Raw genomic sequence first — 24979 nt, forward strand, 5'->3', positions numbered from 1 at the left:
AGAAAAGGAATCATATCCACAAAAAAAATGTAAAGGGGTTGAGCAATGAAAAGATGCGGATTCCACTGGTCCTGTGAAGACCACTCTTGTACAGTGGCTAAATCTAAAACCATCACCATCATGGGATAAAGGGTTTCAAAAAAGCGTGTGAAATGTGATTAAACTGGCTTTAAAATAGATTATGTCAAAGTATGTGGAACAAAATTCACAGAGAAAATTGCTAATCAGTATTTCTTTTTTTGATCACAAACTCAGGTCAACTTACAAAATTATAAAATCACATTGTGTACATATAAACTCAAGAGACAGTGTATTACAGGGGTTTGTAGTGACTGGAAGGGCACATTTTACTCTAGTTTTTGTCGGCAGTGTGTAAAACGCTTTCAGTAGGACCAGGTTTTTTTTCAAACAGCAGGAAAAGCTCCCTATACACCATAGATACACTATATATACAAAAGTATGTGGACACCCTTTCAAATTGCTGGATTCAGCTATTTCAGCCACACCTGTTGCTGACAGGTGTATAAAATCGAGCACACAGCCATGCAATCTCCATAGACAAGCATTGGCAGTAGAATGGCCTTACTGAAGAGCTCAGTGACTTTCAACATGGCAATGTCATAGGATGCCACCTTTCCAACAAGTCAGCTTGTCAAATTTCTGCCCTGCCAGAGCTGCTTCGTTCAACTGTAAGGGCTGTTATTGTGAAGTGGAAACGTACAGGAGCAACAACGTCTGTCCTCGGTTGCAACACTCACCACCGAGTTCCAAAAATGCCTCTGGAAGCAACATCAGCACAAGAACTGTTCGTCATGAAATGGGTTTCCATGGCCGAGTAAACGCACATAGCCTAAGATCACCATGCGCAATGCCAAGTCACGGCTGGAGTGGTGTAAAGCTTGCTGGAGTGGTGTAAAGCCCTGACCTCAACCCCATCGAACACCTTTGGGATGAATTGGAACGCCGACTGCGAGCCAGGCCTAATCGCTCAACATCAGTGCCCATCCTCACTAATGCTCGTGACTGAATGGAAGCAAGTCCCCGCAGCAATGTTCCAACGTCTAGTGGAAAGCCTTCCCAGAAGAGCGGAGGCTGTTATAGCAGCAAAAGGGAGACCCACTCCACATTAATCCCCATGATTTTGGAATGAGATGTTTGACGATCAGCGTCCACATACTTTTGGTCAAATTAGTGTATCCATGGTGTAAATCTAGGGAGCGTGTCCTTGGGTACTGGTCAGATACTGTGCCATGTTTGATTGAGCCCTGATTGCTAGCATCACAAGTTTTCACTGACCATTTGAACTGACTAAGAAAAACTCTGTTCCCTATAACGTCATTGACACTCAAAGTAGGGTTAATATGTAGTAGGATTATTTACACATTCAAATTAAACTAGTAGACTTCTGTCGGGCACTTTTGTCAGGCAGCTGTCTTATTAATGTCTCATTAATAACATTGTTATAGCTTAGAGGTAAATTTGATCAACTTCTACAGGCTACATTTTACAACCTGTTTACTATCTGTAAACTTTGTGTTGTTATTCTACAGTACAGGTGAAGTGTTCAAAGTGCTCAAGGCTGTAAGCACTAGGCAGTGTGACTTTGCCAAACTGCACTGCTGCTTTAAGGCTGTTTTTTCCAGTTATGTGTATGCAGCTGAAGGGTACAGGGCAGTGTTTTACTTTTCTATGGTTAACAGTGTTTTATCGCAACAAGGGCAATTGTCTCTGTGGCAGTCATTCTCTCTTTTAGAACAGCAAGTTATCCATCGTCCTTTGGATTAGCAGCTAGCTACCTCTTATGCTTTTCCTTCAGGCCTATGCACAAACATAGTTACCTACGCAAAATGGCGATCCTGCGTATTTGCGTCTAGTTATTTGTATCTTGTTACAAATCACGGGGCTGCACGTTTTCTTATTCTTGCTACGCAACTACGCAGGGTCGCTATTTTGCATAGCTTATTGTAGTTCTTGCGTCTGTCCGTAGGATATAAATGAGGCTTATGGGCCTTGTTTGGGGACCCAGGTGAAGTTCCAGCCTCCCAGGGTGTCCTTGCGGACGAAGGCCTGTCCCTGAGGAAAGCTGTGTGTCTTGAGTCTGACGCTGCTGGAAGGGTTTAGGGACATGCTGAAAGCTAGCTCTGTCCGGCCACGAAGGGTAGACAGTTCAGGGTACTGAGTCGTCACATCACCCCCTACAGGACTGGAGGGGCTACGGTAGTGAGGGCTGGGAGTGTGGTACAGCCCTGGACTACTGTCCTGAGACAGGTTGGGTGAGGAGGCTAAGATGGGCCTGAATGGCTGTATTGGGTCAATTGACGAGAGAGTGTTGACTAATTGGGGCAGTGGGGCTTCATAAGGGGTGGCCTGGAAATTGGGGGTGACTTCTATGCTAGGGCTGTATGGAGTAGAGGGCACAGTTCCAGTGAAGTTAGAGACGGAGTCTGTAGAGACACTGTAGTCACTGTTGGTGTTAAAGCAGTAATCCGTGTACAGTCCTACACTGGCACCATGACCAGGGCCATCAGTAGGTGTGTCATAAGCGGTGGATTTATGATCGGTTGTTTGGCAGTAGTCACCAGAGGAGTCTGTGATGGTGCTGCATTTGGTGAGGGAGTCAATGGAGGAGTTAAAGCTGTATTCAGTGGATGTTGTATCGATGGTGTCCTCGTCCTTCAGGCCCAAGGTCTGCAGGATCCACAGGTCCACAGGTGGGGTGCTGGCTAGCTCCTCTTCTGAACAGAACTGCAGGGACAAGTTCCGGCAGGTCCGTTTCACCTGAGAACCAAGGAGAAGCTGACTGGCACTGAGGTTCCGGAATTCTCCAACACCATGCAGATTCTGGATTTCGGAATTCCGCTTCCGGTTCCTCCTCCTATCGCCACTCTGAGCAGAGAGAAGTCTCTATGGAAAAGGAGGAACACAAGTAAGGAGGCTGTTTGAGAGAAACTACACCTCTATAAACTGGGAAATTGGGCTTTACAAAGGGCACACTTATTATGCTACATTTAGGGATAACTAGAGATAAATTCAGCTGAAATGAATCAATCAATCAGTCATGAATAATCTTTGATTATGAAGTAATTACCTTTGTTTTTTCCTCCAACGTTTTCACAAATGAAGAGTTTAAGAATTCTTTGAGTTTGTTATTTTCCTCATGCAGTCTTGCCAGTTCCCCCTCTCTCTGTATCAACGTGTCTTGAAGCTTAGGAAAATAAAAGACAAATGTGTAAGGATCTACAGTACAAATTATATATTCATTATTTGATTTACTCATTTGAAGAAGAAGAAGAAGAAGATGATGATGAAAAATCCATTTTAGTGGCCCCACTCTTGACGGCAAAATGAAAAAATGTGGTTTAAAAGTGAATTTCCTGCAATTCGACACATTTTGTTATCACACATTTCCTGCAATTCTACCCATTTTGCAATGGGGTGGAGAAACAATGTTTGTGGTTTTAAAGCTAATTTCCTGCAATTCTACACATTTTGCCATGACTTTTGTCATTTTAATGATATCTGAGTGAAAGTGACTAGCAAAATCAATGGGGGCCACCTGGAGGTCGTTATTCGGCCATGATTACTACATGTTTAGATAGCTGCCTAGACTAACTATCAGTTTTTCACACAACCAGAAGTTAGCTAGTTGGATTAAACCTAGCGTTAGCTAGTTAGATAAAACATGACACAACAAAAATGACTAAAACCTTAAATGTAAATTCGAACTAGCTACTACCCAGGAGAAAGCTCATGTTCGTTCCAACATATCAAAGTTTATTCACATTCATACTAATCAAATCAAACTTTGTCAAATGCGCCGAATACAACAAGTGTAGACCTTTTTTTTTTTTTAAATTTAACCTTGATATAACCAGGTAGGCTAGTTGAGAACAAGTTCTCATTTACAACTGCGAGATGGCCAAGATAAAGCAAAGCAGTTTGACACATACAACAACACAGAGTTACACATGGAATAAACAAACATACAGTCAATAATACAGTAGTCTACATACAGTGTGTGCAAATGAGGTAAAGATAAGGGACGTAAGGCAATAAATAGGCCATAGTGGCGAAGTAATTACAATATAGCAATTAAACACTGGAGTGATAGATGTCCAGAAGATGAAGGTGCACGTAGAGTGGGGTGCAAAGGACCAAAAAAAACAAAATACAGTATGGGGATGAGGTAGTTGGATGGGCAATTACAGATGGGCTATGTACAGGTGCAGTGATCTGTGAGCTGCTCTGACAGCTGGTGCTTAAAGTTAGTGAGGGAGATGTGAGTCTCCAGCTTCAGTGATTTTTGCAGTTCGTTCCAGTCATTGGCAGCAGAGAACTGGAAGGAATGGCGGCCAAAGGAGGAATTGGCTTTGGGGGTGACTAGTGAAATGTACCTGCTGGAGCGCGTGCTACGGGTGGGTGCTGCTATGGTGACCAGTGAGCTGTGATAAGGCGGGGCTTTACCCAGAAAAGACTTGTAGACGACCTGGAGCCAGCTGGTTTGGCGACGAGTATGAAGCGAGGGCCAGCCAACAAGAGCATACAGGTCTCAGTGGTGGGTAGTATATGGGGCTTTGGTGACAAAAGGGATGACACTGTGATAGACTGCCTCCAATTTGCTGAGTAGAGTGTTGGGGGCTATTTTGTAAATGACATCGCCGAAGTCGAGGATCGTTAGGATAGTCAGTTTTACGACGGTATGTTTGGCAGCATGAGTGAAATAGGAAGCCGATTCTAAATGTAATTTTGGATTGGAGATGCTTAATGTGAGTCTGGAAGAAGAGTTTACAGTCTAACCATACACCTAGGTAGAGTTGTATGGCATTGAAGCTCGTCTGGAGGTTACTTAACACAGTGCTCAAATAAGGGCCAGAACTATACAGAATGGTGTCGTCTGCGTAGAGGTGGATCAGAGAATCACCAGCAGCAAGAGCGACATCATTGATGTATACAGAGGAGAGAGTTGGCCCGATAAATGAACGCTGTGGCACCCCATAGAGACTGCCAGATGTCCGGACAGCAGGCCCCTCCGATTTAACACACTGAACTCTATCAGAGCAGTAGTTTGTGAACCACTCAGTCATGTGAGAAACCAAGGCTGTTGAGTCTGCCGATAAGAACGTGGTGATTGACAGAGTCAAAAGCCTTGGTCAGGTCGATGAATACGGCTGTACAGTATTGTCTCTTATCGATGGCGGTTATGATATCGTTTAGAACCTTGAGCGTGGCTGAGGTGCAGCCATGACCAGCTCGGAAACCAGATTGAATAGCGGAGAAGGTACGGTAGGACTCGAAATGGTCAGTAATCTGTTAACTTGACTTTCGAAGACCTTAGTAAGGCAGGGTAGGATAGATATAGGTCTGTAGCAGTTTGGGTCTAGAGTGTCTCACCCTTTGAAGAGGGGGATGACCGCGGCAGCTTTTCAATCTTTAGGGATCTCAGACTTTTCGAAAGAGAGGTTGAACAGGCTAGTAATAGGGGTTGCAACAATTTTGGCAGATAATTTTAGAAAGAGAGGGTCCAGATTGTCTAGCCCGGCTGACTTGTAGGGGTCCAGATTTTGCTTGAAACATGTAGGTATTACAGACTCTGTCAGGGAGAGGTTGAAAATGTCAGTGAAGACACTTGCTAGTTGGTCCGCGCATGCTTTGAGTGCACGTCCTGGTAATCTGTCTGGCCCCGCGGCTTTGTGAACGTTGACCTGTTTAAAGGTCTTACTCACATCGGCTATCGAGAGCGTTATCACACAGTCGTCCAGAACAGCTGGTGCTCTCATGCATGCTTCAGTGTTGCTTGCCTCGAAGAGTATTACTGTGTAACTTTTTTTATTTTTTTATTTTTTACTTTAGTTAATTTGGTAAATATTTTCTTAACTCTTCTTGAACTGCACTGTTGGTTTAAAGCTTCTAAGTAAGCATTTCACGGTAAGGTCTACACTTGTATTCTGAAGACAAACAATGTATACGAAATGCTTCAGTCTGGTTTTAGACCCCATCATTGCACTGAGACTGCACTTGTGAACATGGTAAATTACCTTTTAATGGCGTCAGACCGAGGCTCTGCATTTGTCCTCGTGGTCCTAGACCTTAGTGCTACTTAGTGCTGCCATCGATCACTACATGCTTTTGGAGAAATAGGAAGCCCAAATTGATCTACACAGACAAGTTCTGGCCTGGTTTAGATCTTATCTGTCGGAAAGATATCAGTTTGTCTCTGTGGATGGTTTCAACTGTAAATGTCGATATTCCTAAAGGTTTCGTTTTAGGACCACTATTGTTTTCACTATATATTTTACCTCTTGGTGATGTCATTTGGAAACATAATGTTAACTTTCACTGCTATGCGGTCGACACATATGCGGTCGGTACATTTCAATGAAACATGGTGAAGCCTCAAAATTGCCTTCGCTGTAGGCCTGTGTTTCAGACATAAGCAAGTGGATGGCTGCAAACATTCTACTTTCAAACTCAGACAAAACAGAGATGCTTGTTCTAGGTCCCAAGAAACAAAGATAACTTCCGTTGAATCTGACAATTAATCTTGATGGTTGTACAGTCGTCTCAAATAAAACTGTGAAGGGCCTTGGCGTTACTCTGGACCCTGATCTCTCTTTTGACGAACATATCAAGACTGTTTCAAGAACAGTTTTTTCCCATCTACGTAACATTGCAAAAATCCTACATTTTCTGTCCAAAAATGATGCAGAAAAATGTATCCATGCTTTCGTCACTTCTAGGTTAGACTACTGCAGTGCTCTACTTTCCGGCTACCTGGATAAAGCACTAAATAAACTTCAGTTAGTGCTAAATATGGCTGCTAGAATCCTGACTAGAACCAAAAAATGTGATCATATTACTCCAGTGCTAGCCTCCCTACACTGGCTTCCTGTTAAGGCAAGAGATGATTTCAAGGTTTTACTGCTAACCTACCAAGCATTATATGGGCTTGCTCCTACCCATCTTTCCGATTTGGTCCTGCCGTACATACCTACACGTACGCTACGGTCACAAGATTGTCCCTAGAATTTCTAAGCAAACAGCTGGAGGCAGGGCTTTCTCCTATAGAGCTCCATTTTTATGGAATGGTCTGTTACAGGAATTAAATTCCTCTATGTTTTAATACCCAATCAAAATTAAACACTGTCAATTCATAAGAATTTGTAAGACTCTTATTTGTATAAAATGGACAGAGACCAGTCTTTGAAATCAACCAGCTGCGTTTATTCTCGAGAGTACTGCCCGTGATACATTTTACCGCAGGTAATAAACTGAAAATGACATCAGCGTTTTCTAACTGTTCCAAAGGCTGTATAGGTCTCAAGCCTTCCCACATCGTCTAGAGCCAAGGTCAGTCAGCATGTGTAGATAAGCATTTTAGCCAGCCTGGCGATATAGTTAATTCATTTCTACCAAGGAACAGACAGTCATTGTTCTAATTCTTGATTATATTTACACACCTTATATTCAGTACTAGGATTATAAAGAAAATTCATACATATACAGTAATATAATAGTATTCTGATTAGTCAGTTCTGATTGAAATGTATACATAATTAGTCATTATTGATAAAAAATTCCCTTAACATGGTCTCACTACCAATATGAGAGACGCAGACTCAGTCTCAAACTTTAAGTCTTTATTGAAGACTCATCTCTTCTGTAGGTTCTATGATTGAGTGTAGTCTGGCCCAGGTGAAGGTGAACGGAAAGGCACTGGAGCAACGAACCGCCCTTGCTGTCTCGGCCTGGCCGGTTCCCTTCTCTCCACTGGGATTCTCTGCCTCTAACCCTATTACAGGGGCTGAGTCACTGGCTTACTGGTGCTCTTCCATGCCGTCCCTAGGAGGGGTGCGTCACTTGAGTGGGTTGAGTCACTAACGTGGTCTTCCTGTCTGGGTTGGCGCCCCCCCCCCTTGGGTTTTGCCGTGGCATTGATCTTTGTGGGCTATATTCGGCCTAGTCTCAGGATGGTAAGTTGGTGGTTGATGATATCCCTTTAGTGGTGTAGGGGCTGTGCTTTGGCAAAGTGGGTGGGGTTATATCCTGCCTGTTTGGCCCTGTCCGGGGGTATCATCGGATGGGGCCACAATGTCTCCTGACCCCTCCGGTCTCAGCCTCCAGTATTTATGCTGCAGTAGTTTATGTGTCGGGGTGCTAGGGTCAGTCTGTTATATCTGGAGTATTTATCCTGTCTTATCCGATGTCCTGTGTGAATTTAAGTATGCTCTCTCTAATTCTCTCTTTCTTTCTTTCTCTCTTTCTTTCTTTCTCTCTCTCGGAGGACCTGAGCCCTAGGACCATGCCTCAGGACTAACTGGCATGATGACTCCTTGCTGTCCCCAGTCCGCTTGGCCGTGCTGCTGCTCCAGTTTCAACTGTTCTGCTATGGAACCCTGACCTGTTCACTGGACGTGCTACCTGTCCCAGACCTGCTGTTTTCAACTCTCTAGAGACAGCAGGAGCAGTAGAGATACTCTCAATGATCAGCTATGAAAAGCCACTGACCTTTACTCCTGAGGTGCTGACCTGTTGCACCCTCAACAACTACTGTGATTATTATTATTTGACCATGCTGGTCATTTATGAACATTTGAACATCTTGGCCATGTTCTGTTATAATCTCCACCTGGCACAGCCAGAAGAGCACTGGCCACCCCTCATAGCCTGGTTCCTCTCTTTGTTTCTTCCTAAGTTTTGGCCTTTCTAGGGAGTTTTTCCTAGCCACCGTGCTTCTACATCTGCATTGCCTGCTGTTTGGGGTTTTAGGCTGGGTTTCAGCACTTTGAGATATCAGCTGATGTAAGAAGGGCTATATAAATACATTTAATTTGATTTGTATTCGGCGCATTTGACAAATACATTGATTTGATTTGATGTGGCATTGAGGTATACTCCTCAATGCCATTGGATGAATCCGGAAACTTATTCCAGTCTGTGCTAGCAAAATGGTCCTGTAGCGTAACATCCGCGTCATCTGACCACTTCCATATTGAGCGAGTCACTGGTACTTCCTGATTTAGGTTTTTGCTTGTAAGCAGGAATCAGGAGGATAGAATTATGGTCATATTTGCCAAGTGGAGGGCGGGGGAGAGCTTTGTATGCATCTCTGTGTGAGAAGTAAAGGTGGTCTAGAGTCTTTTTTCCTCTGTTTGCACATGTGACATGCTGGTAGAAATGAGGTAAAACGGATTTAAGTTTGCCTGCATTAAAGTCCCCGGCCACTAGGATTGCCGCCACTGGATGAACATTTTCTTGTTTGCTTTTGGCCTTATAAAGTTGGTTGAGTGCGTTCTTAGTGCCAGCATCGGTTTTTGGTGGTAAATAGATGGCTACGGATAATATAAATAAGAACTCTCTTGGTAGATAGTGTGGTCGCCAGCTTATTATAAGGTACCCTACCTCAGGCGAGCAATACCTCGAGCCTTCTTTAATATTAGACATCGCGCACCAGCTGTTATTGACAAATAGACACACAACCCCACCCCTCGTCTTACCAGACATAGCTTCTCTGTTTTGCCGGTGCATGGTTAATATTAGACATTGCGCACCAGCTGTTATTGACAAATATACACACAACCCCACCCCTCATCTTATTTTGCCGGTGCGTGGAAAATCCCGCCAGCTCCTTATTATCTGTGTTGTCGGTGAAACACCAAGACTCGGTGAAACATAAAATATTAGTTTTTAATGTCCTGTTGGTAGGCTAATCTTTATTGTAGTTCATCAATTTTATTTACCAATGATTGCACATTGGCCAATACAACGGATGGAAGTGGGGGTTTACTTGCTCACCTACGAATTCTCAGAAGGCAGCCTTTTTTCACGCAAATGATGGGGATTTGGGCCTGTTCCCTAGAAAGTAGTATATCATTCGTGTCGGACTCGTTAAAGGAAAAAGCTTCTTCCAGTTCGAGGTGAGTAATCGCTGTTCTGAAGCCCAGAAGTTATTTTTGGTCATAAAAGACGGCAGCAGCAACATTATGTACAAAATAAGTAAAAAAAACAACAAACAAAAAAAATAGCACAGTTGGTTATGAGCACGTAAAACGTAGCCATCGTCTCCAGCGCCATTATTCGGCCCTTTTGTACACTTTTTACTTAAACGTACTTTGTTGATGCCAACAACAATTACTTTTCCAAGTGCAATGATGGTGGTGCTGCACAGTGATTCTTCTCTCACTCACACACTGCCACAATGCTTGTATCAACCGAGAGTGAGAATGAAGCAGTCAGTGGAGGTGGGGGAAGTGACTCACATTCCAGCAGCAGAGGCCTTTTCAAAATAAAAGTTCCTCAATGAATCTGGTGAGAATTATTTTTTTTTTTAAGTCTTGTGAATTGCTGTATTTATTTTATTATTGAGATGGGGTGCATTTGACCTGCTTCTAACATTGGGGGGAGATCCCCCCTGTCCCCCTGGTCCTATGCCCCTGTACACAGGTAGCACCTGTAATTGCCCCTGTACACAGGTAACACCTATGCCCCTGCACACAGGTAGCACCTGAAGAAACTCTCCAGTTTTGTTAGTGTAAATAGCTACCTGCTTGTTTCTCTGCAAATGTGGTGACAGGTGGTCAGTCCAGATTGGGTCAGGTCGAGAGGTCCCAAAGTCCAAGCAAGAGTAGAGTTCTAGTTTGGAGAGAAGACAGAGACATTGCCCTAAATATCAGAAATACAACAATAATTGCAGCAAATAGCGGTAAAGGCCTGTGATAGCTGGGCCTAAATGAGTAAGTAATGTGTACAGTAGAGAAAATAAAATAATAATTTGAAGAAAAATAAACAGAAGCCTTGGGATGTGATTTTAAATCAATCCTACTATCTGCTATCCAAATGAGGAAAATTCCAGTGATAAACGAGCCAGCCACATGGAGGCTCACGCTGAACCTGGCATATCACTGCGAAGTAAATTTTAATTTCAACAGACTTACCCCGCTGTGTTGGCTCGTGCTGGCATGCTGTGTCGTCCGGGGGACCAGCGGCCCAAAAGGAGGCCACAGTCACCGTGGAAACGTCAACACTGTCTGCCGACGTTGGGGCTGGGTAAGGGCAGTTGTAGAGTTGGCCCCCTACAAAGCTCAGATCTTGACAAGTCAGGGCAGTGCTCTGTAAAACAAATAGGCAGGAGGGATACCTCATCAATAAAGTGAAAGTTTATCAATAAAAGTCGTACTTGTATATTATAACATATTCATAATGATCAATTGTGACATTTAATCCATCACTTAATGCAGACAGATGTGATTAATTGTGATAAATGGTGATAAATTGTGAACTCTCTCTCTGTCTCTTACTTTATAGCATGGAACTATTAAATAAATTGGCTTCAATGAAGCTTAGATGCAACATCCTTATTTGATGTGAATTACAGTCAGATTGAATAAACACACTATCAGATGTAAATATAACTGAATAATTATATCAACGCCACAAGCAATCCATCATTTCTCATGCCGTAATGTGATATACGGATAAAGTTCCTCGAGAGTTATAGCGATCAACATGATCTATCTATCTACCTGTTGCGTCTGCCTTATCCAGACTGTGCAAATTCTCGATCATGACTCCCGCTCACAAAATCTCAGCACTTCAGTCCACATTGTAGGTAGGCTACGCTGTTTTACAAAACTTGAATCAAATGTATTTACAAAACGAGTCACATGCAAATCTGCAAATGCACCAAATTGCCGGTGAACACTGTGCGTAAAAATACGCATCATGGTCACCATGCGCTGATGAACACTAACACAACAATAAAGTCCATATTATTAGGAAAATGGACAACAAGACATACATACATGTTTAACTGTCAAATTATGTGACCAAGACACTCACCATGGTGAAGGTAGGGCCACACGGAGTAGGGCGCGTGTGGGGCTCGGGGAACGCTCCGAACCTGTAAGGAGAACTGCTGCGTGGGTTGGGGGAGGTGAGTAAGTAGACTATAACTAATCTTAATTTTGCAGTAGCAGTAAAGCCTGAGCTCTATCCCCTCTCTCCAAGCAATCTGATTTGACGATCTAAAGCTGTCAAACTTGTGACGTGTGATATTGGACAGTTGGAGTCTTGGTGATCCACATCTGCGCCGCTTGTTTCATTTAATAAGAACGAATCAAGATGCGTTGTTAAGCACGTCTCTTAATGTAATAGCCTACACTGATGCTTATTGTATTTTGCAAGGTGCATGAGTATATAGCCTCATGATCAAGTAATTCTGCTCAGAAGGAGATATGATGGAGAGATAAAAATAATCTTAGGGCATCTGTGCGCGGGACTGCATCCATTGGATGGCGCAGAGTTAATGTTTAAACCAAGAACAGATAGACATGGGGAATGAATCGTCTGTCATGGGTAGACATGCATATACCCCCACCTCAACTCAACTGGCAGTTAAAAGACAGGAACATACCTTTGAGTGACACATTAACATGGCATTGTATGAGACATGAGGTAAGAGAGAGAGAGAAGGGAGGGGCAGATTTGAGGAAGGAGGAGGGAGAGGGTAGGGGTGTACTGTATTTATTGTAATGATGCTGGTGGTATATTTTCTAAATGATTTCTAGCTTCAACTGTGCATTAGATCAATTGAGCAATAGACTGTTGGCTACATACATGTTCCAGAGAATGAGGAATGAGTTAGTGAGACATTCCATCCTCAGTGTCATATTGCATGATAGCTTAAATATCCTGAACAGTCATTCTGAAAATAAATGTTTCTCTCATGGCTAACTACCAACAGGATGTTTGAAAAGATGTTTGAAAAAAAATATGATGTTGACTGTTCATGACCTTTAATGGTTGCAATTCATAGCAATCTAGTTTCTGTAATGTTTATTATCATTACCCTCACACCTCATGATTATATTTGCACATACAGTGCATTCGGAAAGTATTTAGACCACTTGACTTTGTTCATATTTTTGTTATATTACAGTCTTATTGCATTTGCCCTCATCAATTTACACACAATACCCTTTAATGACAAAGCAAAAACAGTCTTTTAGACATTTTTGCAAATGTATATACAAAACCCCCCTGAAATATCACATTTACATAAGAATTCACTAACTAAGCCACATAACTAAGTCCTTTACAAAGCACTTTGTTGAAGCACCTTTGGCAGCGATTACATCCTTGAGTCTTCTTGGGTATGACGCTACAAGATTGGCACACCGGTATTTGGGGAGTTTCTCCCATTCTCTCTGCAGATCCTCTCAATCTCTGTCATATTGGATGGGGAGCATCGCTGCACAGCTATTTTCAAGTCTCTCCAAAGATGTTCAATCAAGTTCAAGACTGGGCTCTGGCTGGGCCACTCAAGGACAGCTGCATTGTCTTGGCTGTGTGCTTAGGGTCATTGTCCTGATGGAAGGTGAACTTTCGCCCCAGTCTGAGGTCCTGAACACTCTGGAGCAGGTTTTCATCAAGGATCTCTCTGTACTTTGCTCCGTTCATCCTTGCCTCGATCCTGACTAGTCTCCCAGTCTCTGCCGCTTAAAAACATTCCCACAGCATGATGCTGCCACCACCATGCTTTCCTCCAGTGACGCTTGGCATTCAGGCCAAAGAGTTCAATCTTGGTATATTCAGACCAGAGAATCTTGTTTCTCATGGTCTGAGAGTCTTTAGGTGCCTTTTGGCAAATCCAAGCAGGCTGTCATGTGCCTTTTACTGAGGAGTGGCTTCCCTCTGGCCGCACTACCATAAAGGTCTGATTGGTGGAGTGCTGCAGAGATGGTTGTCCTTCTGGAAGGTTCTCCCATCTCCTCAGAGGAACTCTGGAGCTCTATCTGAGTGACCATCGGGTTCTTGTTCACCTCCCTGACCAAGCAAGGCCCTCCCCCAATTGCTCAGTTTGGCCAGGAGGCCAGCACTATGAAGACTCTTGGTGGTTCCAAACTTCGTCCTTTTAAGAATGATGGAGGCAACTGTGTTCTTGGGGACCTTCAATACTCCAGACATTTTTTGGTACCCTTCCCCAGATCAGTGCTTCGACGCAATCCTGTCTCGGAGCTGTACAGACAATTCCTTCGAACTCATGGCTTGATTTTTGCTCTGACCTGCACTGTCCACTGTGGGACCTTGTGTACAGGTGTGTGCCTTTCCAAATCATGTCCAATCAATTTAATGTACCACAGGTGGACTCCAATCAAGTTGTAGAAACATCTCAAGGATGATCAATGGGAACAGGATGCACCTGATCTCAATTCCGAGGCTCATCGCAAAGGGTCTGAATGTCACTTATGTAAACAAGGTATTTCTGTTTTTTATTTTTTAGACAGGCAGGCACGCACGCACGCACGCACGCACACACACACACACACACATACCCTTGTTTCAGACCAGTAGCATATAATGGATCCTATTGTATCAGATATTTATATAGTTGGTGCTGTATATTAACTAATATACATGGGTTCTAACTTGAAAAATGTGTTGTTAGTTTACAAATGTTTGCCTCCCCACACATAAAAACCACGAAGACTACTGGAAAGGCCCGAACGCAAGATGGTCATTTTGATGACTCACACGGTGAGCCTACTGTACATGATAAGCTGATGTGTTTAAGTATGGAATACGTCTGTGAGGATTTTTCTACACTATTCACAACATATTTACACAATAGCAATCTTTATAGGATAAAAATCTAATTTAATCAATTACATGTGGAAAAACCTATTTGAGTGAACGTTATCAAGCCAGCAGCAGATGAAACAGAAAGTGTATTCTCTCCTCCCTCTCTCCCTGGTTTGAGCTGGCAGCTATCACTGTCTAGCTGGCTAGCTTTAGGATATTTACTAGCCTATACGAGTGGCAATCTTAGCTGTTATCGACATATGGCAGTACACAAACACAATCTATCTCACTTATTTTGAAAGCTAGAAAGAAAAAGAAACAGAAACGGAGATAGAGGATAGCTAGCTATAGCAGGCTAACGTTAGCTGATGCCTCTTCAGCAAGAAGCAACTGTGACAACATCGATCCTTAGATAAAAAAAACAAAATCTCCCATTGATCAAAATCCACAATCCACCCCTCTAAAGAAAGCCTGTCTCTGGGACTTCTCCTGAATTACCCCAGATCCGCGATCAGATCCATGACCAAAGCGTCACATTTAAATTTAGCTCGCAAGAAGGCTCTATAGAAAACTCCCCCAGCACCACAGACACCATCCAACGAGCCGTCCATACACACAGAGAGCCCAAGTGCAGACAGCCAGCAACTCCCAAAACACAACTTATGTGTCAAGCTCCAGAAATAAACTTTCCCATTGAGCAAAATCCACAATCCATCTCTCTAAAGAAAACCTGTGTCCTTTGTCCAAAATGCCACCAGATCCACAATTGAATACATGGCCATTTCGGTTTAGCTCGCCATCCACATATATAGACACACACACAGTTTCAGCCCCAGCCACAGGGTTCTATACAGAAACATTGCCCTCCATCGCAACCAAAACTGCTCTTTTCCCATAGGCTTGTACTATCTGTAGAATGACAGCACCAGCCGTTAGTTACCAACAGCTGGCAGACACATTCATTTTACCAGGTGAAGCCCTTATAGTGCCCTGTCTCTGCTGGTGCTGCAGCCATGTTGTTGATATGGACAGCATCTACTTTGAAAAAACAACAACATTTTGCTGTAGCCCTCCTTCCATTGTTGATAGCCATGGAAGTTCTCAAGGATGAAATGTGCCCCGCAGATTGAGGAGTAGATGCCAAATTCGCCCGCCTTCTTCTCACAAATGCATTCCACTTTTTACAAACTGTTTAATTTGCGGGCCATAGAGACATACTGACATTTGCATAGCAAGTGTTGCTACACCCTGCTACCACGCAAAGCTTGGCCATCTTGGTTAATAAAAATGCAATTGCTAGCTAGCTCCATATCACTAACCTAGTGATTTTTGCTTTTTTTTCACAAGTATATAAAGGGTGGGCATGGGTTTTTATTTCCTCACTGTGTGATGCTGACTGCCGCTGTGGGACTGTGTCCGAAGTTAGAGCTGATTTGTTAGAGCTGACTTTTCGAACAATATTACAGTCTTATTAAAATGTTTTTAAGTTTTTAATTTGGGAATGTTTTCTTGGGGTGCCTTAAGTTACTATTACATACGTTTCTGGCCTTTAGAAATAGCTTCTACATGCCCTTTAAGTGTGGTCCTCTGTGTGGTTTTGTTTTGTTTTCAGTGTTGCAGAGAGGAGGAGGGGCTGTGCAGGCAGCGAAAACCTGTTTTTGTTTCGCCAAAGCTTTGCTTTGGCAGGAGAAGTGGGCACCGAGGGTTTTGCTGGTCCTTTCTGTCTTAATTGCTGGGTTTTAGAGTGACTTTGTGAAGTGTTCCAGGGGTGATGAGGAGTAGGGGGGGCAAAGGAGGAGGAGGAGGTGGGGGGACGTGGGTGTTAGTGTTTACTCCTATCCTCTCTAACTGACAATTAAAGGGATAAGAACTTCTCTCCTTTCACTCGTCATTGCCTCTTTTCCCTCTCTCCGATTAAGATCCTCTCCCCCTCCCATTTGCCATTGAAGTAAAACTATACATAGCCAAAGGATTTCTGTGCGTGCCAACGTACCTGTTTGGAAATCTGACTGAATTGAAGCAACTGAGTTTAGAAACCTTTCATGTAAAGTCCTAGTACTACCATTGCAAATATGGTAATTTATGATGCCTTTATCCAAAACAACAGACTGTCATCATACACACATATTCTGAACATGTGACCCACGTTACAACTTGTGGGAACACTAGCCTATGGCTCCACCAATCCAATGCTTTTAGGTTCGTGGGAAGTAGTGAATGAGTGCATACTTCAGAAGAAAGGAGATATTATTGGTACGCAGGAAGGAAAGTGGGAGAATGAATGAACCCTGGTGGGGAGCAATATACTCTGTGAGTGTCAGAAGCTGGGGACTATTATGGCAAGACCTCAGGCTCTGCACATCCCCTGCATTTTTGTGACACTTTGCGCTATACTAGTGCCAGATAAACCACTAGCAGTAAAAGGCCAAAGTGTTGTCATTGCGCCTTTGTGTTTAATTAATGACTGTTTTCGTCCCTCTCCCCTCCAACACCGCCCTATGCCCTCCTGCCAGCATCATTTTGGATCATTATTTTTCTGTACTTGTCCGACTCAAGAATGAGCTACATAAAGTAACTTAACTGCTCTGCCTGTAACAGATGTAGTTTCTTTAATGAAATGTTTTTATCAACATGGTCTGTTTCAACATACTGTATCTGTGGAAATAATGTACTGTACGCAGAAAAATGTATCTTCTGTTTGGTCACTATATACAAGCAAAGGTGTGATAAGGAATACATGCAAAAAGTTACTGCATGTTTTCTTTACTTTTTTTGGTCTTTCATACCCATATCCATCCCTTATCCCTGGTAAATTCTCCCTTCTCCTCATCCAAATCCATACTTTGACCTCAATGCCTTTTCCATCAGAATTGTTTAAAAGGTAGAACACCGTTTCTAGCTAATCATTTCTTTGCACCCCACCACACCACTGATTCAGACAACCGTTTAATGCATTTTGGTTTGAAGGCACCCTTACAGTATGTGTGAGTGAGTGAGTGATTGTGTGAGTGTGCGTGTTTGTATATGTGTCGCTTTGTGTATGCAGTCATGCGTGCGCATGTATGTGCGTGTGTGCATGTGTGTGTATGTGTGCGCGAGCAGGGAATCCTGAAAGTGTGTCCAGACAGTGGAAATGGAGGGGAGTGTTGAGGCCACAGTCAGGACACAGCTTTATATCCATTGTTAGCAGTCAGATCCTCAGATTCAGTCACCCCTCCCCTGCCCCTCCACCTCCTTAAAGTTAATCCAAATTACATATCGATTTCCTTACGCTGTAAGCAGTCTATGGACAAGGTCTGACAGCAACCCATGCCTTGGTTTTGTTTACCTGACCACTGAAACTAAATGCTGCCTTTTTAGCATTTGTCAATGTTACCGATATTAGATATTTTTGCACTTTATGTGCCTTCATTGAGCTATACAATTCATTTGAGATACTTTCGGATGATTTGGAAAAATGTCTAATATCGGTACCATTGACTTGCATTGAATTTGCAGTGCCCAGTTAAACAAAACCAAAGCATGGATTGCTGTCATACTGTACCTAGTCCATAGACTGCTTCCATGGTAAGGAAACCATTCAGTAATTGTGTAATTTGCATGAACTGTCATTTAACTCCCTCCATACCCCCCTCACCACACTCTCCCTCTATCCATCTTTTCACTCCTTTACCCCTTCACAGCTCTATCTCTATATCTGTCTATCCCTCCACCCCTCCATCCCCTGAACACCCTCCTTACCCCCTCGATCCATCCATCCATCCATCCATCCATCCATCCATCCATCCATCCATCCATCCATCCATCCATCCATCCACCTCTATCTCTACATCTGTCTATCCCTCCATATCCTGTACACCTCCACCTCTATCCCCCCTCCACTCCTCTACCCCTCCACCTTTCCCCACCATCTTCGGGTAGAGGGTGACTAACATACTATCCATTCGGAGCCCCCCTACTTCTTAGCCAGTTGGCCAGTTAATTGCTCCGTGTTCAGGGCCAGTAACGAGGCTGTACAGGTGGGCTACCTGGGAGTCTAACCCCGTGGCCCTGGCACAGATGTCAGCTCGGCCTGCCCTTTCTCTGCTGCACCCCCCCCCTGCAGAGAGCTCTAATGATGGGGGCTGCAGACAATGGATTTGTTGGGCAACAAGCAGGCCACTCTGGATGCCTGCAACCTGTTGTTAAGTGGTAAACAGGCCTTTTGGACTGTTCCCTGTCTGCATGAGGCCTGGCTCACACTGAGTTAACATGTTGGCCCCAGAAACTATAGATTTGATGCCAGGATTCTATCCAAGCCTAACTATAGAGCAGCCCACTTGTATAGGTAATTTATGGTTGAGCTGACATGTGCAGCGTTTACCATAACGCAACATCTGCACATTTTGGGTGAAACGCTTTTGGAAGCCGAATTGTCGGCTGTATAAAGTGCGGCTCGGATTGAATCCTAGCCTGAGTTTCAGTAAAAGAGGAGTGACTGATGAAGTAATCCATTATTAGTAATCCACTGATCCATTGAAGGTTAACAAAGGTAAGTTCTGTGTTAAATTATGTTTAGAGTAACAACATAGGCTAATGACCTGTATGATGTTCTCCATTAAGGGCCAATTCCTAACTTTAGATCAGCTCATGTCAATGGGAGAAGTGCAAAGCTTGAGTCAGGAGGTAAGCACATACATTTCAAGTTAGGATTTCACCTTAGTTGACAAGGTCTAAATCACCAGCACTGACCGCTACCTAAACGATTAACATTTATGCAAACAAGAAATTCTGTGAACTATGGGCTTAGTACATTTCAACATACCACAGCTCTGGCTTTGCAAGCACCTAACTTTTCAAGAACCATCAAAGTTAACCATTGACTGCTATGGCACGTATTATGCAAATCAGCAACCTACTCCATACATGTTGTGTGTGTCATCATACTATTTGCTAATTTACCCCAATATAAACAGGGTTGCCTACAATAATAGTCCAACAATGTGCGCCATGTGTTCTCAAAAGCACCTGTGGAGAGTGTCTAAAGTCACAGCCTGGCACGCTTGACTTCTTCACGGGGGGCCTCTTAACTTCCACCTGTCCCCTCCTTAACTCCATTTGGTGTTAACCCTCCACTCCTCCTGCTCAGACCATATATGATTATTAACCTCCTTCCACAGTGACTGTCCATATCTGGCTGTTACCTATCAGTGCTGTGGCTAGGGCCTACTCCGTTAGTAAGCGACGTGCTGCTAATCTTCTTTTATCTCAACAATAGTCACCTGCTGAGAGCCCTGTGCCAATTAAGCCCTCAGCTCCCAGAGAGCCCCAGAGAGCAATGCAGAGAGTGCCCCGCCCTGCACTGGCCCAGAGCATGAGTCCTTCTCGTCCCCCAAACGGACCAGCCCAGCTGCCCACAGGCGTGCCGAGGACCTAGGAGGACCCCCTTTCCCTATCACGGTATGCCACTGGCAAGGGAAGCCCTAAACCGGGTCCTTTTGTTTGGAGTAGGAGAGACATATTGGTTCCTGCAGGACGTGCGTTTCCCCCCCCCCCCCCCTCCACGTGACGGGGCGTGATTCTGCTGCCACCATGCTGACATCAAAGTAGTGCCAGTCAAAGGATACAGGGAGGACAGATATGCTTGTAGAATAGTAGCAGGGACTCCAAGAAACTACAGACACTTAAACAGCTTTTTAGCCCATAATAGTCTAATCTCTGTCTAAACCGGGGGAGCCCTTATTGCTATTACTCCATATAAAACACATTGAATAACAGATTCACTACATGGAACATCAGATAGTCCCCAAAAAAATCAAAAGGAAGTTTGTTCGGAAGTGTTGGTCCTATATCTGAGACATACAGTGGGGCAAATAAGTATTTAGTCAGCCAACACTGTTGCTAGTATTTCGGCCCATTCCTCCATGCAGATCTACTCTAGAGCATTGATGTTTTGGGGCTGTTGCTCTGCAACACAGACTTTCAACTCCCTCCAAATATTTTCTATGGGGTTGAGATCTGTAGACTGGCTAGGCCACTCCAGGACCTTGAAATGCTTCTTACGAAGCCACTCCTTCGTTGCCCGGGCGGTGTGTTTGGGATCATTGTCATGCTGAAAGACCCAGCCACGTTTCATCTTCAATGCCCTTGCTGATGGAAGGAGGTTTTCACTCAAAATCTCACGATACATGGCCCCATTCATTCTTTCCTTTACACGGATCAGTCGTCCTGGTCCTTTTAAAGAAAAACAGCCCCAAAGCATGATGTTTCCACCCCCATGCTTCACAGTAGGTATGGTGTTCTTTGGATGCAACTCAGCATTATTTGTCCTCCAAAAACGACGAGTTGAGTTTTTACCAAAAAGTTATATTTTGGTTTCATCTGACCATATGACATTCTCCCAATCTTCTTCTGGATCATTCAAATGCTCTCTAGCAAACTTCAGACGGGCCTGGACATGTACTGGCTTAAGCAGGGGGCCAACACTGTTAGTCAGCCAACACCTAGTGAATGAACTGCAGAGAGCTGGGACCAAAGTAACAAAGCCTACCATCAGTAACACACTATGCCACCAGGGACTCAAATCCTGCAGTGCCAGACGGGGACACGTCTGGCACTGCAGGATTTTAGTCCCTGGCGGCGTAGTGTGTTACTGATGGTAGGCTTTGTTACTTTGGTCCCAGCTCTCTGCAGTTCATTCACTAGGTCCCCCCGTGTGGTTCTGGGATTTTTGCTCACCGTTCTTGTGATCATTTTGACCCCACGGGGTGAGATCTTGCGTGGAGCCCCAGATCGAGGGAGATTATCAGTGGTCTTGTATGTCTTCCATTTCCTAATAATTGCTCCCACAGTTGATTTCTTCAAACCAAGCTGCTTACCTATTACAGATTCAGTCTTCCCAGCCTGGTGCAGGTCTACAATTTTGTTTCTGGTGTCCTTTGACAGCTCTTTGGTCTTGGCCATAGTGGAGTTTGGAGTGTGACTGTTTGAGGTTGTGGACAGGTGTCTTTAATACTGATAACAAGTTCAAATAGGTGCCATTAATACAGGTAACGAGTGGAGGACAGATGAGCCTCTTATTAAAGAAGAAGTTACAGGTCTGTGAGAGCCAGAAATCTTGCTTGTTTGTAGGTGACCAAATACTTATTTTCCACCATAATTTGCAAATAAATTCCTAAAAAATCCTACAATGTGATTTTCTGTACATATGATGAAAATTACAGGCCTCTCTCATCTTTTTAAGTGGGAGAACTTGCACAATTGGTGGCTGACTAAATACTTTTTTGCCCCACTGCATAAGGAAGATCCGGAAACATTTTAACGTCTCTATACAGTGCCTTGCGAAAGTATTCGGCCCCCTTGAACTTTGCGACCTTTTGCCACATTTCAGGCTTCAAACATAAAGATATAAAACTGTATTTTTTTGTGAAGAATCAACGACAAGTGGGACATAATCATGAAGTGGAACGACATTTATTGGATATTTCAAACTTTTTTAACAAATCAAAAAATGATTTCCCCTTTTCAGATTTTCTTAATTTTTGCATAATTGTGATACTGAATGTTATCAGATCCTCTACCAAAAAAATATATTATATCAAGGGAACCTGAATGTACACCTATTTTATTTATTTAATTAACAAAGACGTAACAGCCAATTCCCCTGTGTGGAAAAGTCATTGCCCTCTTACACTCAATAACACCCACTATTGCATGCAGAACTGCTTTAACTCAGCAACATTTGTGGGTTCCCATCAGACCATCGGGTTCTTTGTTACATCCCTGACCTAAACCCTTCTTCCCTGATTTCTCAGGAAGATAAATATTCTAGGAAGATTCTTGGTGGTTCCAAACTTCTTCCATTTAAGAATGATGAAGAACACTGTGTTCTTGGGGACCTTAAATGCTGCAGATTTTCTTTGGTACCCTTCCCCAGATCTGTACCTCGACACAATCCTGTCTCAGAGCTCTACGGACAATTCCTTCGACCTCATGGCTTGGTTTTTGCTCTGACATGCACTGTCAGCTGTGAGACCTTATATAGACAGGTGTGTGCCTTTCCAAATCATGTCAAATTAATTGAATATACCACGGGTGGATTCCAATCAAGTTGTAACAATATCTCAAGGCGGCAGGTAGCCAGCCTAGTGGTTAGAGCATTGGGTCAGTAACCAAAAGGTTGGTGGATCAAATCCCTGAGCTGACAAGGTAGAAATCTCTAATTTTGCCTCTGAACAAGGCAGTCAACCCACTGTTCCTAGGCTGTCATTGTAAAGAAGAATTTGATCTTAACTGTTTTGCCCAGTTAAATAAAGGTAAGAAAAAATATTAAAGGATGATCAATTGAAACAAGATTCACCTGAGCTCAATTTTGAGTCTCATAGCAAAGGGTCTGAATACTGTTTCACATTTTTAATACATTTGCAAAAATAGTTTTCGCTTTGTCATTATGGATATTGTGTGTAGATTAATGAGGAAAAAAATATTTAATACATTGTAGATTAAGGCTGTGACATAACAAAATGTGAAATAAGTCAAGGGGTCTGAAAACTTTCTGAATGCACTCTAAACCCAAGCACATTGGGTTGATGGATTGACCCAGCAGCTGGGTAATTGTTTATGCAATCCTTTCAGTGTCATCCGAATTTCAATTTGGCTTGCATATTTTTGCCTTCTCTACCATCCCAACCCCTCCCTTTCCTACGCACACAATCAAGATATGATTTAGAATTTCAAATAATGAATTTCTAATGCCTGCATTTCAGAGAATGCACAAGAATATGTCATTTTTTTAAATAGCCGATTGAAACAAAGCCCTATTGTCTAAATATGTATTATTTCACAAGATAAGATTTCATAAGATATAATTGATTATTACAATTTATTTATGTTATTTCATGAACCAAACAGTCCACACATCACACTAAACCCTACCAGAACGCGCTTCAGTAGAAGAGCTAAAGGCAAAAACGAGCCACGTACCATACCGTAGGCAAAAAGCAGGCACAAATGCATTAACAAACAAACTAAAAGTACATTTAACAGAGCTATAAATAGTGTCTTAAGAGCACATTAGCATTGGAATGAGACACTGATGACTCATCCATCCATTGATATATTAAATCACAAGAACACATCAGTAAGAGGGCTGTGCTTCCTCCTGTCTCTTTTCACACTACAAGAGCAGTTACATAATTGTTCAGGGGGAAAAAAACATGCTCGCCACAGTCTTACTATGGGGATCCTGTTCCTGGCAGCTGATACACCGTGGTCTGTAGGAAGTCCTATGCTGGGCTACAGTGGAAAAGTTGATAATAGAACTTGAAGCACACATACAGTGCCTCAAGCAGTGTACCTTGCTACAATGCCAGTCCACTAATGACTGTAAACAGCTGTGAGCAGTCCTCAAGAGCCAACAAACAGTGCCTTGCGAAAGTATTCGGCCCCCTTGAACTTTGCGACCTTTTGCCACATTTCAGGCTTCAAACATAAAGATATAAAACTGTATTTTTTTGTGAAGAATCAACAACAAGTGGGACACAATCATGAAGTGGAACGACATTTATTGGATATTTCAGACTTTTTTAACAAATCAAAAACTGAAAAATTGGGCAAATACACTGCTCAAAAAAATAAAGGGAACACTAAAATAACACATCCTAGATCTGAATGAATGAAATATTCTTATTAAATACTTTTTTCTTTGCATAGTTGAATGTGCTGACAACAAAATCACACAAAAATTATCAATGGAAATCAAATTTATCAACCCATGGAGGTCTGGATTTGGAGTCACACTCAAAATTAAAGTGGGAAATCACACTACAGGCTGATCCAACTTTGATGTAATGTCCTTAAAACAAGTCAAAATGAGGCTCAGTAGTGTGTGTGGCCTCCACGTGCCTGTATGACCTCCCTACAATGCCTGGGCCTGCTCCTGATGAGGTGGTGGATGGTCTCCTGAGGGATCTCCTCCCAGACCTTGACTAAAGCATCCGCCAACTCCTGGACAGGCTGTGGTGGATGGAGCGAGACATGATGTCCCAGATGTGCCCAATTGGATTCAGGTCTGGGGAACGGGCGGGCCAGTCCATAGCATCAATGCCTTCCTCTTGCAGGAACTGCTGACACACTCCAGCCACATGAGGTCTAGCATTGTCTTTCATTAGCAGGAACCCAGGGCCAGCATATGGTCTCACAAGGGGTCTGAGGATCTCATCTCGGTACCTAATGGCAGTCAGGCTACCTCTGGCGAGCACATGGAGGGCTGTGTGGCTCCCCAAAGAAAAGCCACCCCACACCATGACTGACCCACCGCCAAACCGGTCATGCTGGATTTGCCAATCTTGGTGTTCTCTGGCAAATGCCAAACGTCCTGCACGGTGTTGGGCTGTAAGCATAAACCCCACCTGTGGACGTCAGG

General features: G+C 43.3%; 1 protein-coding gene across 1 annotated transcript; it reads right to left on the reverse strand.

The window, feature by feature from the left end:
* Positions 1 to 2001: 2001 nt before the first annotated feature.
* Positions 2002 to 11142, reverse strand: LOC139382259 (geminin coiled-coil domain containing; the record flags this gene model as incomplete). Its single annotated transcript, XM_071126123.1, has 4 exons — positions 2002 to 2904; positions 3089 to 3205; positions 10541 to 10629; positions 10932 to 11142. Coding segments are annotated over 4 exons (1320 nt in total), but the record flags the coding sequence as incomplete, so codon positions are not given.
* Between the last annotated feature and the right edge of the window lie 13837 nt (positions 11143 to 24979).

This window comes from Oncorhynchus clarkii, chromosome 24, assembly GCF_045791955.1.
Source record: "Oncorhynchus clarkii lewisi isolate Uvic-CL-2024 chromosome 24, UVic_Ocla_1.0, whole genome shotgun sequence".
NCBI classification, from domain to species: Eukaryota; Metazoa; Chordata; class Actinopteri; order Salmoniformes; family Salmonidae; genus Oncorhynchus; species Oncorhynchus clarkii.